Source organism: Argiope bruennichi, chromosome 4 (assembly GCF_947563725.1).
Source record: "Argiope bruennichi chromosome 4, qqArgBrue1.1, whole genome shotgun sequence".
NCBI classification, from domain to species: Eukaryota; Metazoa; Arthropoda; class Arachnida; order Araneae; family Araneidae; genus Argiope; species Argiope bruennichi.
This window is the reverse complement of record NC_079154.1, coordinates 137,614,211-137,628,917: the sequence shown is the minus strand read 5'-3', so window position 1 is coordinate 137,628,917 and position 14,707 is coordinate 137,614,211. Positions and strand designations below refer to the sequence as shown.

At 28.1% G+C, this 14,707-nt stretch overlaps 1 protein-coding gene across 6 annotated transcripts in view; it reads left to right on the top strand.

The window, feature by feature from the left end:
- Window positions 1-14,707, top strand: part of LOC129966801 (membrane-associated guanylate kinase, WW and PDZ domain-containing protein 1-like) — a 70,917-nt gene that overhangs the window by 4,788 nt on the left and 51,422 nt on the right. For all 6 annotated transcript variants that reach the window (XM_056081373.1, XM_056081372.1, XM_056081371.1 and 3 more), the window contains exon 2: window positions 5,504-5,617. In XM_056081373.1, the coding sequence (XP_055937348.1) occupies window positions 5,504-5,617 (114 nt within the window). The remainder of the gene's footprint in view (window positions 1-5,503; window positions 5,618-14,707) is intronic.

Below are 14,707 nucleotides of genomic sequence, written 5' to 3'. Positions count from 1 at the left end.
ACCAAATTTGATAGCTGTATGTCAAATGACCTGGCCTGTAGAGCGCCAACACACACACACACACATTGGGCTTTATTATAAGTATAGATTGAGATTGGTAATGAGATTTACTATATTTCTAAAAACATAAAAGTTCAGACTTGTATGTAAATCTTGTAATTATCCATTCAAAGATGATAATTTTTTTTTTTTGAAAATTGTTTATTTTTCAACATTATCCAAAAAATTGTCAGTTCAGGTGACCTCATTTTTTAATTTATTTTGTGACAGAATTGTTAATTTATAAATATTTGATAAAAGTGAATGCAATATAAAAAGTACTACTTTTTATTTTAATATGAAATTTTTTTGCAAAATCATAGATTTTAATTAATTAGTTGTTAAAAAAAAGATTGTATAAATATTTTTACCTTGGTTGCTGATAGGATAAAAACCTAGAATTTTAATGTAATTATATGATCTGAACATGTGACAGTAAAGCCTTAAGAATTGATTTTCAGACAGTAACAAAACATAATAGTGTTCTGAAGAATTCTATTCAAAATTTCTGTTGGAATTTATGGAATACTAGCAGTACCCGCACAGTGTTGCCTGTGGCATAACATCCAAGAGGAAAAATTAGCTCTAAACTTAAGTCTAGCTTCCATCCGATATAACATGGGAATGTCATTTGGGATCAAAAAGATGTTCAGAAATCATCAAAAATAACTACGAAACAATTTTTTATAGCACATATTCAGAAATATTTAGGGCTAAGCTTTGATATGCAGTCATTTGGCGCCTTGCGAGGTTGGCAATTTTTCGGTGGCGCTTTGTTTGGGATTACATGGCCGCCATTTCTTTTATGTTACTGTATGCTGCTACATTTCGATCTTTCCCGTTCATTTCCCTTGATTTTTTCCTGTTGCACATACTACTTCTGCTTAATTATTTTCGCTTAACTTTTATTGCAGTCATTTCATTTTACTGCATTTATTGACTTTTTTTTCTATATTTCCATTAATTTGCTGCAGCATTGCTCAGAACCTTTAGATTGGAAACACTATTGCTGCTGTTCATGCCACATTCAGTCATTTTTTAAATCCTTTGCTTATATGATCTCGGTTTTTGAGCCTTAACTGATTTGATCATAAAGTGCACAGACTTCTGCTTTCTCTCTCATTTTTATATCTTTTCTAACTGTATCTTTTTTAGTTTTAATATCAAATTAATCATATACATAATCATAATTGTTCCACAGAATGCTGTTTTATTCCGTTCTGATTGTCTTAGCATCAGCATTTAACCCTCATGTGCTGTGCTACTCTGTAAATTTCTCTTTCAAATCTGAGCTTTTTACCTGTACTTTACAGATAATTTTATTATTTATATATAAACAATAAAACTATTTTTACCATAAAATGAAAATTCCTTATTTAGACTAGTTAAACAAGTTTTTGAATTTAATTATAATTATTTTTTTATCTGCTTCCTAATGTTGTAATTATTTTTTCATCTGTTTCCTAATGTAATTTTTTTTTTCCATCTGTTTCCTTTTTTTTTTTTTTTTTTTTTTTAGAAATGCAAAAATAAATGTCAATATAATAGTGGTAAACATTTTTGTTTTGAATACAAATGGATATGCTGAGCAATTCATGCAAATTTTGTATCTAGGTAATCATTTTTGATTTAAAAACATGCACACTGAATCAAAATCTAGGTATGGTCTATGGTAATATATGAAAGAAAAAATAATTGATGACAGTTACAAGCACCGGTGAAAATCATTGCATCAGTTTTATATAAGGATACTGACAATCAATAACTTTTAATCATCACTTGAAATAGCAGTTATTGTTTTAAGTTCTTACAAGATATGCATGATATATTAAAATTAAGGAAGTACTCTTAATTAAAAAAAGTAAATATTTACATAAAAGGCTAAAGTGTATATTATGAAATGGATGGTAAAAAAAATCATTTATATTTATAATATATAACCTAAAATAGTTAAAATATCTGTTTCCAAAAGTGAAATAAAATGGAAATTGAAAATAAGTTTCCATATGCAGCTGTGATTGTTAATGAAACTTTAATTTTTGACATGAAATACTTTGTAATGGAAATTTGAAACTTGGTTTAACACAATTTCATTTATTATTTATGAATATTACAAAGGAAAAAAATATGGAGAAAATTAAATACTTAAATTGAGAGAAACAAAAAATACCACTAATAAGTTTAAAGTTTTAAGTAAAAAGTTTCTGTCCAGTACATGAAAGATCTTTTTCATGTTGACCAATTTACATTTAATAACTGATAGGCCCTCATTTGGCCTTTGTTACTTCTCTAAAATGTTGTGGCATAAGCTTTTTTTTTTCCTGGAAAAATATTGCTTAAACATCTGGAATGGCTCTTTTGAGTTTACCTGGTTCTTTGTGTCATATTTTTTTAGTTCATTATTGATTTCTTCCCATGAATGTTCTATAAGAGTTTAAATCAGGAGACTGGAGAGGGCCGTGAAGCTGTTATTTAGCATGATAGAAGTACTATGATCCACCACTACCATGCTTGACAGTTCCTCATAAATTAACATCTGCTGCTTTGGTTTCTTCTAGACTTAACTGAACTGTTTGACCCATGGATATGAAAATTTGATTCATCATTAAAAAGGACCAATTTCCAAAATGATTGAGTCTTGCTTACATGCTTCTTTGTAAGCTCAAGGCACTTTTTTCTGTTGCAGAGATTTATAAAAGGCTTCTTACGGGCCACACTTTCATTATAACCTTCTTTTTTAATGACATTTCACACTGTTTGAGGTGTGACTTTAATGCTGTAATCAACCATCAAATCAATTGACAGTTGAGGTGCACTAATCCACAGATTATCTTGTATCTTATGCATGATATTTTTTTATGCGAGTGATTTAACTTTGGAGGTCTCCCAGATCGATCTCTATCCTCAAATGTTTAGAACTCACGGTATCATTCAATAATATACTGCACTGTAGACTTTGATTTGTTATTGATTTCACTAATAATTTTCTTAGATAATCCATTTTTTCTCAATAAAATCACTAACTCTTGAATGGCCTTTAGAACTTCCATTTTAAGACGATCAGCTACAAATTGGAACTAAACTGTTACTATGTTCTGTTCTTCACTCTGACAAACCATTAAACCTCCTTTATTTACTACGGGTCAGTTGTAAAACACGCCAGGAATAATTTGCATATTGCATACGGAAACTTTTTTTTCATGACACATCATTATTTATCTTAAAAATTACAAAAGATTTTATAAAAAAAGAAATTTACTATGAAATTCCTTTTTAGAAACTCATGTTACCATATATAAGTAGTTTACAAAGGTAAAAAGCAAAGATTAGAAATTATGCTAGTTTATTTTTATTTTGTCTTCCGTACAGAAACTTCCTTCACCCACTGTAGGTATGGAGTATAATGACATGATGGATGGTGTAAATTGAGTCAATTATGTGAAGCATACTCACAAAATTTTCAGAAGTGAGAATTAATTGCCTAATAAGGTTAACTGCATTTTTGTGTAATTTTTTTATATTCATATATAGCTTATAATTTTTTTGCTCCTCTTTTCTGTTAATAAAGGCATGATTTTGTGTATCATCTGTGCCTTTAATGCCATTATGCTGATGATTCTGCAAATCAAAATTTGAATAAATATCTTGTGATTAAGAAAAGAGGAAAGAAATATACTATTAATCCTTTAACTACCCATTTATTTGAAACGATTTTTGTATTTGAAGTACATTTAATTTTTTGAACATGTGAAGGCAGTAGCTTTTATGTAAGAATACATTTATTTCTTAACATTCTGATGTGATAGTTATAGTTGCACAATATTGAGATAACTTAAGCTAATTAGAATTATGGGAAAAAAAAAAAGGAAACATAAATTCAAACAATAAGGAACGTTCTGATATGTCAAATGCATCCATAGGGTTAAATAATTCCCCCTATCTTTTAATCTGTTAATAGAATGTTTTCATATTATATGAAAAAAAAAAAACAACAACAACACATTATTAAAAATATTGTATATTTTTGTAGAGGTAAACTAAGGTTAGCTTTTATATGAATTCGCTAATCTTACAAAAAATGTAGATATATTTTCATTAGTTGGACTTCAGTAATAAATTGTTAAATATCAACATAATACTTTATATTTCTATAGTTTATACTTCTTATGAAAAATGTTAGTTTTAAATAAAATGGGTTGTTTTATTTTTGAAATTATTTATTATTGCTTTAGTTGATCAGCTATGATTCTATAAGATTTTTTTTTTTGCAAATGCAAATTCTGTGATTTGAAATTTACCATATAAGAATTTCTCTTACCACTCACATTCTGAAAAATAAAATGGCCAAGAAAATAAGATTAGTACATATGCAGCAAATCTTGTACAAGATGGCAAATGAATGGAGCAAACATGTGCTAGCATCAGATAGGTACTGAAGTTATAACTATCATCATTAGCATTTTACTTTACAGTAATTTGATTGCAAAATGTTCGAATCATTTCACTTTCTTGGCAATGTTTCCCTACTCATTGCGTTGTGCTTGAAAATCATTTTATTTTTATTTCTGCTTGTTTACAAGTTTTGAATTTTGGGTAAGTCTGAAAAAACTGCATTCTAGGTACTATATAAAAAAAAACTATGGCAAAAGAATTTAAAAGGATGTTTGGTGATTTTATCTAAGCTGTAGTCTCGTCTCATTAAGATATATCACATTAAATTAGATTTTTGGGAAAAGAATAAGGGTAAGTAAACACACTGTAATTCAAAAATAATACTTTTTTTTTATGTATACTACAATAAATGTAGTGTACATAAAAAAAAATTACTTGTATCCGTCTTATATACTGATTTAGGAAAACAACTTTCAGGGAAAAACAGTTTATTTGCAGTAAAGGAAAAAAATCTGTAAAAAATGCTTAATATTATAAGAAATATTAATTTGAGTTACGTTTTGCTATTCATAAATTTAAAATTGATAAAAGCATGCAGTAACAAATGGAACATTCTTAGTAAAATAAATTATTCTTTAGATCTACTCCATAAAAAAAAGTTGCTGTCAAGATGTAAATACATGTAGATTGTTTGTTGACTTATTGCCCAACTATTATTGTCTAGAAAAGCAGATATAAAAAAACATGCATTATTATTATATATGATAGTAATGAAATATTAAATGCTTCTTTTCATTCATTTAATGCATATGGAATATATATTGTAATAGTAGAAATTTAAAAAAAAGTCTTTATTATTTTGATATATTAACATAAAGAATAATTTGCATCATAACATGATGAATAATTATTTAAACATTTTATGTTTTTATAAAATTTTAAATTTTTTTTCTATAAAATATTAAGGTAATTACATACTTTGGTAATTTAAAATATTATGGCCAATTTAAAAACTAAAGTATTTTTAATAATTTGATTTAATTTCAGATTCAGTGTTTTTTTTTTTTTTTAGGTTATTTGACCAAAGATTTGAGAAATTTTTTAAATACACGCTTCCAAAAGGGATCAGTTGACCATGACCTTCAAAATACCATCCGTGACAACTTGTATCAGCGTACAGTTCCATGTAAGCATTCTTACATATTTAAAAATTAATTTAATACCTATTTCAATTTGTTTCTTAACTTATTTGTAGTTAATATTCTTGTTTTTTTATCAGTTTAATAGCTTTATATGTTCTTGAATTATCTAATCATAAATATATAAGCTTGTATTCTAATTTCTTTTATGAAATATTACAAAATTTGTATTTTGATGAGCATAATAATATACTTGGTACTTTTCTGTTAGGGGGTGCAAATGTCGCCAATTGTGAACCAAAAGCGAATTTGATGTAAAAAATTCGGCGGAATTTTACATTATTTGGCGATTTTTTGCTTGTGCCCAGTTAACGGATTGTGCACCAAACGCGAATTTGGCGTAAGAAATTTGGCGGAATTCTACTTGGCGATTTTTTGCTTGCGCCCGGCTAATGGAAAAGTACTATATATTTTCTATTGTTTATTTGTCTGCTGAAAATAGTATAGAATAAACAAAATTCATAATAGGTGTGAGAATTTAATTATAAATATAAAAGAATAAAATAAATGGTATTAAATGTCATAGTATTGCTTTTTTTGTCTGTTTGTTTCATTAATTTTATATTTTTGTTCCTTATGATTTTGGAACCTTTTTTTTTAATTTCTCACAAAAAACAACAGTATTAAAGGTTTATTAATATCTATTTAAAATGAAATTTGAATTCATGTTGAAGACAATTGTTATTTTAATCTATTGAATGCATTAATTAATTCAGAAAACTTGAGCATTAAATATATTTTATATGCCTATTTATTTGGGAAATTTTTAAACATGAATTGGCGATAATTATATTTTTTAAAAATATCTCACTATCGCTATTTGCATTCACAAAATCCTCTTAAAATAATTTTCATAGCATTTAATTAGGAACTTATGCATGAAAACATTATTATCTGGTTGTCATGTTTATTTTTGCATCTATATACTTATGGTATGTTGCTTTGGTACTAATCTATCAGCATTCATCTTGTATGTGGATCTTGAATATAACGAATATTAATACGAAAAATTGCCTTTTTATTAGTGTGATGACCCTTGTAGCAGTCACATACCAAAAATGGCCTATTTTGCATTGTTATTTTCTGTATTTGATGTATGTTTTGGTTCTTCTTTTCACTTGTCTTTATGAATTGTACTTTTCTTTTCAATCTTCAGTACTAAATTTTCTGATATTTTATTTTATTTGATAAAAAAAAATTTGATTGTTAAAATTTGAAGACCTTCAATATCCTTTATAATAAGTAATTAATCCTTATTCATATAATCATTATAAGGATTTTTTATAGTTCTATGCTGATTAAACATGTTTCTAAGTCGATTTTCACCAAAATTCTTATTTTAAAAATATTTTTGATCGTTTATTAATTTATCGTTCAGAAACATTTATTTTTATCTCTATGTTAATTAGGCATCGAGATTTTAACTGTTTTATTACGGAGGGAAGTACAGCATTTAAAGTGATAGAATCCTGTTTAAACTTCTTGTCGATTACATATTTCAACTTAATATTATGCTAGTATGATTTTAGGAATATATTTAAAATTTGTTTATTTAATTTAAGAGCATAGCAACGTTATTTTGTTGTTTACATTACTTCTAATGTGTTTCTTTTTCCACTGTATTACCTTGCTGTCTTTTCAGAAACATAAATATGTTTAATGTAATATTTTTTGCCTTATCATATTTGATAACAACAGAAATATGATTCGTATTTAAAAAAGTTCGAAGAGGTACGAGATGGAAAGAGATATTCCAATAATGCTATTTCAAATGGCGACAATTTAGATAATGCTGACAAATTTGGTTAATTATTAATTAATCGTGAAGGCAGAACTGGCCATCTCTATAAAGGGGCCTGGGTGCAAGAAACCATTTGAGAACCTAATTTTTTGTACAGTAAAAAAAAAAAGAAAAGGAAAAAAAGAATACAAATTTAAACATGTATTATTAATACATGTTTATTTAACACATGATTTTATTATGCTAATGCATGAATTACGTTAGAAAAATTACAATTTTTTTCCATTACTTTTTCAATGCTTAATATAGCAAGTATATTTAAGCATTCTGAACATATGCTTGACTGAAGATAATTCTTTATTAATTTTAATTTGCTGAAAGAGAGGTCAGCACTCCCCATAGTTACTGACAACGTAAAGAAAAGCTTTAACACAATTAATACATTTCGAAATAACTCATTATAATTACTAATTATTATGTTTGTCAATATGTTTTGTGCGTTATTTACATCTCTTTCATTCAAATTCAAATCCCGTAACAAATAAATTTTCTGGATTAGATTTTCATTTACATCTTTGTTACAAAACTTTACAAAGTTTTTGGAACATTTCTCTAATTCAGGTTTTTCTGAAGTTGTTATGTCAGTGATTAATTTGGAATCAGAAATAATATTTGGTATGCTTTAAAATCTCTTTTCTATTGTATAATAACAATATAAATTACAGTGTTAAAAAAACACGCTTACATTCCTCTACCTGGTTTTTAATAACTTCGTCTTCTGCTAATTCAGAATATAATCTTTTCCTTTTTTTAATTCATTTTGCAGGAATATTCAGATTACATGTTAGTACTTTTACTTCATCTAAAAATGTGTTAAATTTTGGATTTCAGTTTTAATTTTACTGGCTGAATTGGAAGCTGAGTCAAGAACAATTGTTTTTGCTGGAAATAGTTTACATACTATTAAACCTTATGCAACCTATACTATGAAACATAAAATTAATGGCATTTCTTGTATTGCATCCAATAAACTTTTAGCATCGGATACCGCTGTAGTATCGTTACTTATATCAATAAATTCTTCTAGGGCCTTACAAGTTTATTCAAACTGTATATACACTGGTTTAATTGAATCTTTGTTGGCTTCCCAACAAGTGTCACATAGTCGTTTAAGAGCTTTTGTAGAATTTTCCATATTTTTGTAGATGCAGAAAATAAGCAAACAGTAATAAGTAATATCAAAAGAAAAAAAATGCAATATATACTGTTGGAAGTGGCATCAGAAATTAATAAATTAAAAGAGTGTCATAGGCAAGGCACATAAATTACATGCGGGTTTAGAGAAAGTACTCTAGATTATACATATATTTTCCTTTCATGTTGCTACTGTTGTCATATGCTGGCTCTCTACAATTCATAATATCTAAATCAAGTCCTCTGAATAAGCATTTAATTAAAATTAAACACTCATGATCTTGAATTACAGTTAACAACTTTCTCCAGTTACCTATAAATCTTGTAGATTGTTCTTTTCCTCTTCTTTTGGAAAATAGCATACAACATAAAGAAAATGCTGACTACTACATTTTTAAATAAATTTACCAGCTGTGGAGATGGGTTTCATCATTTGGTAAAGTAGTACATAGTGGAAAATAATCTACCTTCAGCATTCTTAACAAAAATTCCTATTGTTGTAAAGGTCAATAGAATTTTTGCTAGTCCTTCTCCAATCACATCAGTTATCTATAAATAAACCCTATAAATGATATATAGTTAACCTTTTCACTTCAAAATTTACATACTTAAGAATAATTGAGGTTTGTTTCGTATAGGAAATATCAGGAGTACAATCCATTTGGATACTATAGTACATGGCTGCTTTTATATCATGTCTAATTTTCTTAAGGACTTCATTTTTTAATGCAGAATTAATTTGTTCTTGTGAACTATGTGCTAAATGATGCATAATTCTATTTTTCGAATTGATTGTTATATGATCTATTAGCATAGGGTCATATTTACGTAATAATTTGATTAAACTTCAAAAATTACCATTATTAGGCATTCTTATTATTCGTGGGTTCCTCGAAGTGGAAGATCATTACACACTAAAAATAGAATCACATCTATAATTCTTTGAAATAGCAATTTAAGTAGTGCCATTTCCTTACTTACATTAACTTGATTTGTTTTATCAATAGTCAAAAGTAAATTTAGTCTTTTAGTAATTCTTTCCAAGCAATAAATGAATAAAATTGACAACTAGAACACTCATGATCTTGGATTACAGTTGACAGCTCTTTTCAGTTATTATAACCACCTATAAATCATGTAGTTTGGTAATTTCCTCTTCTTTTGGAAAACAGTATACAACAAAAACAAAATACAGAGTCTTGCGTTTTTGAATAAATGGACCAGCTGCGAAATTGGGTTTCACCATTTGGCATTTCTTTAAAGTAGTACATAGTGGAAAATGACCTACTTTCAGCAATTTTAGCGAAAACTCCTTTGTGTTGTACAGGTCCAATTTTCACGAAAAATATTCTAAATTTATCAATTTCAGTACTTGGCCATAAACCAAGATCATTTATACTCTCTTGATGATATTTGTCATCATTTCCTGATTCAGTTATATTTGTATAAACACATGTTTCTTTAATAAATTTCACTGTTTCAACATTTTCATTGCAAGACAGTGTAGTATGTGTGGAACTTTTTCCCCCAGTTCAAGTTTAAATTGAAATTTCTGAAGTCAAACCAATTTCATTGCTAGAATTACTTCATAGCAGAAAAAACAGACAGAGCTGGCCTTCTCTATAAAGTGGCCTGGGTGCAAGAAGCCATTTGGGGCCCTAATTTGTTGTGAAGTAAAAAAAAAAAAAAAAATTCTAATGCATTTTTATTTATTACATGATTTTGTTTTTGCTAATACATCAATTACTTCAGAAAAATTGCAATTTTTTGCAATTTCTTTTTCGATGTTTAATATAGTGAATGCATTTAAATGTTCTCAACACATGCTTGACCGAAGATAATTGTTTATTAATTTTAATTTGCTGAAAGAGAATTCAGCACTCCCCATAGTAACTGATAACATAAAGAAAAGTTTTAACACAATTAATACATTTGGAAATAACTCATTATAATAACTAATTATTATGTATGTCAATATGTCTTGTGTATTATTTACATCTCTTTTATTCAAAATCAATTCCCATAGCAAACAAATTTCCTGGATTAGGTTTTCATCTACATCTTTGTTATAAAACTTCATGAAGTTTTTGGAACACTTCTCTAATTCATGTTTTATAAAAGTTTTTATATCAGTGGTTAATTTAGAAATCAGAAATAATATTTGGTGTGCTTTAAAATCTCTTTTCTATTTGTATAATAACAATATAAATTACTGTGTTAAAAAAGCACACACGCTTAAATTCCTCTGCCGGGTTTTTAATAACTTTGTCTTCTGCTGATTCGGAATATAATATTTTCATTTTTGAATTCGTTTTGCAGGAAAATGTTCTGAAATATTCAAATTATGTGCTATTACTTTTACTTCATCTAAAAATGTGTTAAATTTTGGATTTCAGTTTTAATTTTATTGGCTAAATTGAAAACCAAATCAAGAACAATTGTTTTTGCTTGAAATAGTTTATTGATAGTGTTAATTTTAGACAATTTTGCAAACCATAATATTAAACATAAAATAAATGACATTTCTTATGTTGCATTCCATAAACTTTTAACTTCGGATACCGCTGTAGTATCGTTACTTACATCAATAAATTATTCTAGGGCATTAGAAATGTATTGAAACTCTGTATACACTATTTTAACCGAATCTATTTTGGCTTTCCAATGAGTGTCACGTAATGGTTTAAGAGTAATGTTTAAAAGCTTTTGTAGAATTACCCATCTTTTTGTAGATGCAGAAAATAAGCAATATAAACATTGCAATATCAAAAAAATTATTTTACAATATATAGTACTGCTGGAAGTGGCATCACAAATTAATAAATTAAAGGAGTGTGATAGGCAAGGCACATAAATTGCATTCGAGTTTAGAGAAAGTATTGTAGACTGTACACCTTTATATTTTCCTTTCATGTTGTTACTGTTGTCGTATTGTTGCCCTCTACAATTCATAATATCTAAAACAAGCTCACTTAATTTTTCCAATAGAGTTTTGCTAGTCCTTCTCACATCAGTTACTTCAATAAATCCTATAAATGATTCATTTATACTTAATCTTTTCTCTTCAAAATTTACATACCTAATAATGGTTAAAGTTAGTTCCTTATGGAAAATATCGAGTACAATCCATATGGATACTATAGTACATGGCTGCTTTTATACTGTGTTTAATTTTGGTAAGGACTTCATTTCCAAACACAGAAATAATACCTGTCTGCTAAATGATGAACAATTCTAGTTTTAGATAATTCTATTTTAATTATATGATCAATTAGCACAGGGTCGTATTTACTTAATAAAAAATTTCCATTATTAATCTTTATGCCTAATTTCGTGCTAATTCGTTTCTAATTATTTCTTGGGTTCCTCGAAGTGCAAGATTATTACATGCTAGAAATAGAATCACATCTACAGTTCTTTGAAATAGTAATTTGAGTCAAGCCGTTTCTTTACTTATACTATCTTTATTAGCTTTATAAATAGTCGAAAAAAATTTAGTCATTTTAGTTATTCTTTCCAAACAATAAACGAATTAAAATGAATACTATGATTTTGGATTATATGCTCTTGGATTACAATTGACAGCTTTCTCCAGTTGTTATAGCTACTTAGTTCATTTTGTTGTTTGGTCATTTCCTCTTCTTTTGGAAAACATATCAACAAAAACAAAATACGGTGTCTTTCGTTTTTGAATAAATTAACCAGCTGTGAAGTCTTGTTTCACCATTTGGCACTTTTTTAAAGTAGTGCGTAGTGGAAAAGGATCTGCCTTCAACATTTTTAGCAAAAACTCCTTTGTGTTATACAGGTCTGATTTAACACAAAACATTCTAAATTTATCAGTTATAATACTTGGCATAAACCTGGATCATTTATACTCTCTTGATAATATTTGTTATTACCATTTTAGTCACTATTTTCTGATTCGGTAATATTTGTATAAACACACGGTTCATCAAATTTCACTGTTCCAACATTTTCATTGCAAGACTGTGTACTTTGCGCGGAACTTTCTTTCCCGGTCGAAGTTTGAATTGTAACTTCTGAATTTGAAGCAATTTCTTTACCAGAATTACATTGTAGCCAAGAAAACAGATATACTTGTGACTTCTTGAAGTTTAATATTTCTTTTCTAACACCCAAAGGGATATGGTTATATCTAACAGTATTAAGCAGTTTGTAGAAGGAATTATCAAATTATTAATTGCTATATTATATGATGTTACCTACTAGGTGTGGTAAGTAACCTGTAAATATACTTGCCTTATGTTAATATTTTGCACACTTGCACTAGACTATAATATATACTGTAAACTTCGTATATTTCCAAATCCGTCGACTGCTCCATTTAAACTTCTTCCTTAATTCTTTTCATTCCAGTCGTGGCCGGTGAAGCAGTAATGTAATGTGCTTTGCTAGGAGTTTATCGTTCAGTTTATCTTCGTTTTACTTTTTGTTTGAACAGCTTAATATAAACAAACATACACAGATGCTCGCATAAAAAATATTACATTAAAAGTAGAAAAAAGTAAACAGCTGATGATTTACAAGTCCATTTGAACCCAGCCTCAGCCTCGACTTATTCCTCCGCTTGCGCCCAGAAGTCGCGCTAATCTGCCTTGACATGCCTGAAGCGGATTTACTTATTCATAAATGAACCTTTTTCCCTTTTTATAGATATCACTGCGATCATTACCTAATAACGACGGCAGGTGACGTTCAGCCATCCACGTGGAAACAGACTTGTATACTTTCAGTACGTGTAAATGCTATTATTCAGAACACAGTATTAATTCTTGATCAGGGTGGGTCATCTCAATCACGGGGCCTCAGTGCATAGCATCCGCCGTACCTCCCAGATTAGGATTTATACAGAAACCGACTTTTTTAAAAACCGGTATTCAAATTCAATATTTCCAAAAAAAATCTGTTTTAGCCGGCTTTCGAATTTTTGTAAAAAAAAAAAAAAAAAGAATAGGGAAATATATTTTATTTAATTTATATAAAATAACAAAAAAAAAAAAAAAAAAAAACCCGAAATCAATATGAAAGTCGAAATCAAAATATAAAAAAAAATTAACGATTATATATACATATTACTTACATAAAACAACGAAAACTCAAACAAAAGTTTCAATAATATTTATATTATTTTAAAAAACATAAAATATCCACTGAACGGTGGCTAAGGTGGTTCTTATTTTGGACACAATATTGCCTGAAATTGAAAATACACGTCCACTAGCTACTGAGCTTGGTTTTATAGTTTTCATAGCATTAAATAACAAACCTAGGTTTTTAATTTGTTGCTTCAAATAATGAAAATTCAGCTTTCAGTGTCTTTGGATTTGTAAGTTTTTCTGCAGGCTCTTCAAGAAACTTATGAATTGATTTTTCCATGGCTTCTTTTAAAAAAGCATTACTGTGATGAGTAGTCTCTTGGATTTGTTACTCATCAGAATCGGTTTCCAAATAAGAATATGGAAATATTTTAGACAATATCTTTCCAGATAACTTAATAATTTTGGTTTTTGAAGCAAAAGAAAGTACACTAGATTTCTTCGCTGAACTAGAAATGTGGATTTTGCAAATACAACAAAAGAGTTGCTAATTCTATTTTCTTAAATTCTTTCTTCTAAAACATATAAGAATTTCAAACTTATTTCAGTTTTTGAATTTTTTAATTCATTTAATAGAAATTCAAATATACTTTCACTTGTTGATAAATTGGCATCTCGTAAATCTAAGCTGCTAGACGAATCGGCCTCAACCGATAAAATTCAAAATGTTTATTTGTTTTTTTGAAGAAGTGAAACATCCAGACGTTCCGTGAAACCAGTTTTCTTAATTTAAAAACCGGTTTTCAAATATGACAAATTTACTTTAAAAACAGGTTTTTTAAAACCGGGTTTGAGAAACCGTCGAACCCTATCCCAGATGGCCGGCCCTGGGTGAAGGAATGGTGATTCAGTGATCATTTTGTCATTTTTAACGATAATTTTGACATCTTTTAATATAATTAGTTTAAAGAGATGCTTATTCTCTTCTCCTAAATTAGAAACACTCGGAAGCGTACTCATAAGATTGCAATGCCAATTTGATTTTAGTGCTACATTTGGCGAGTTTTGGCTCTTTAAGGGTT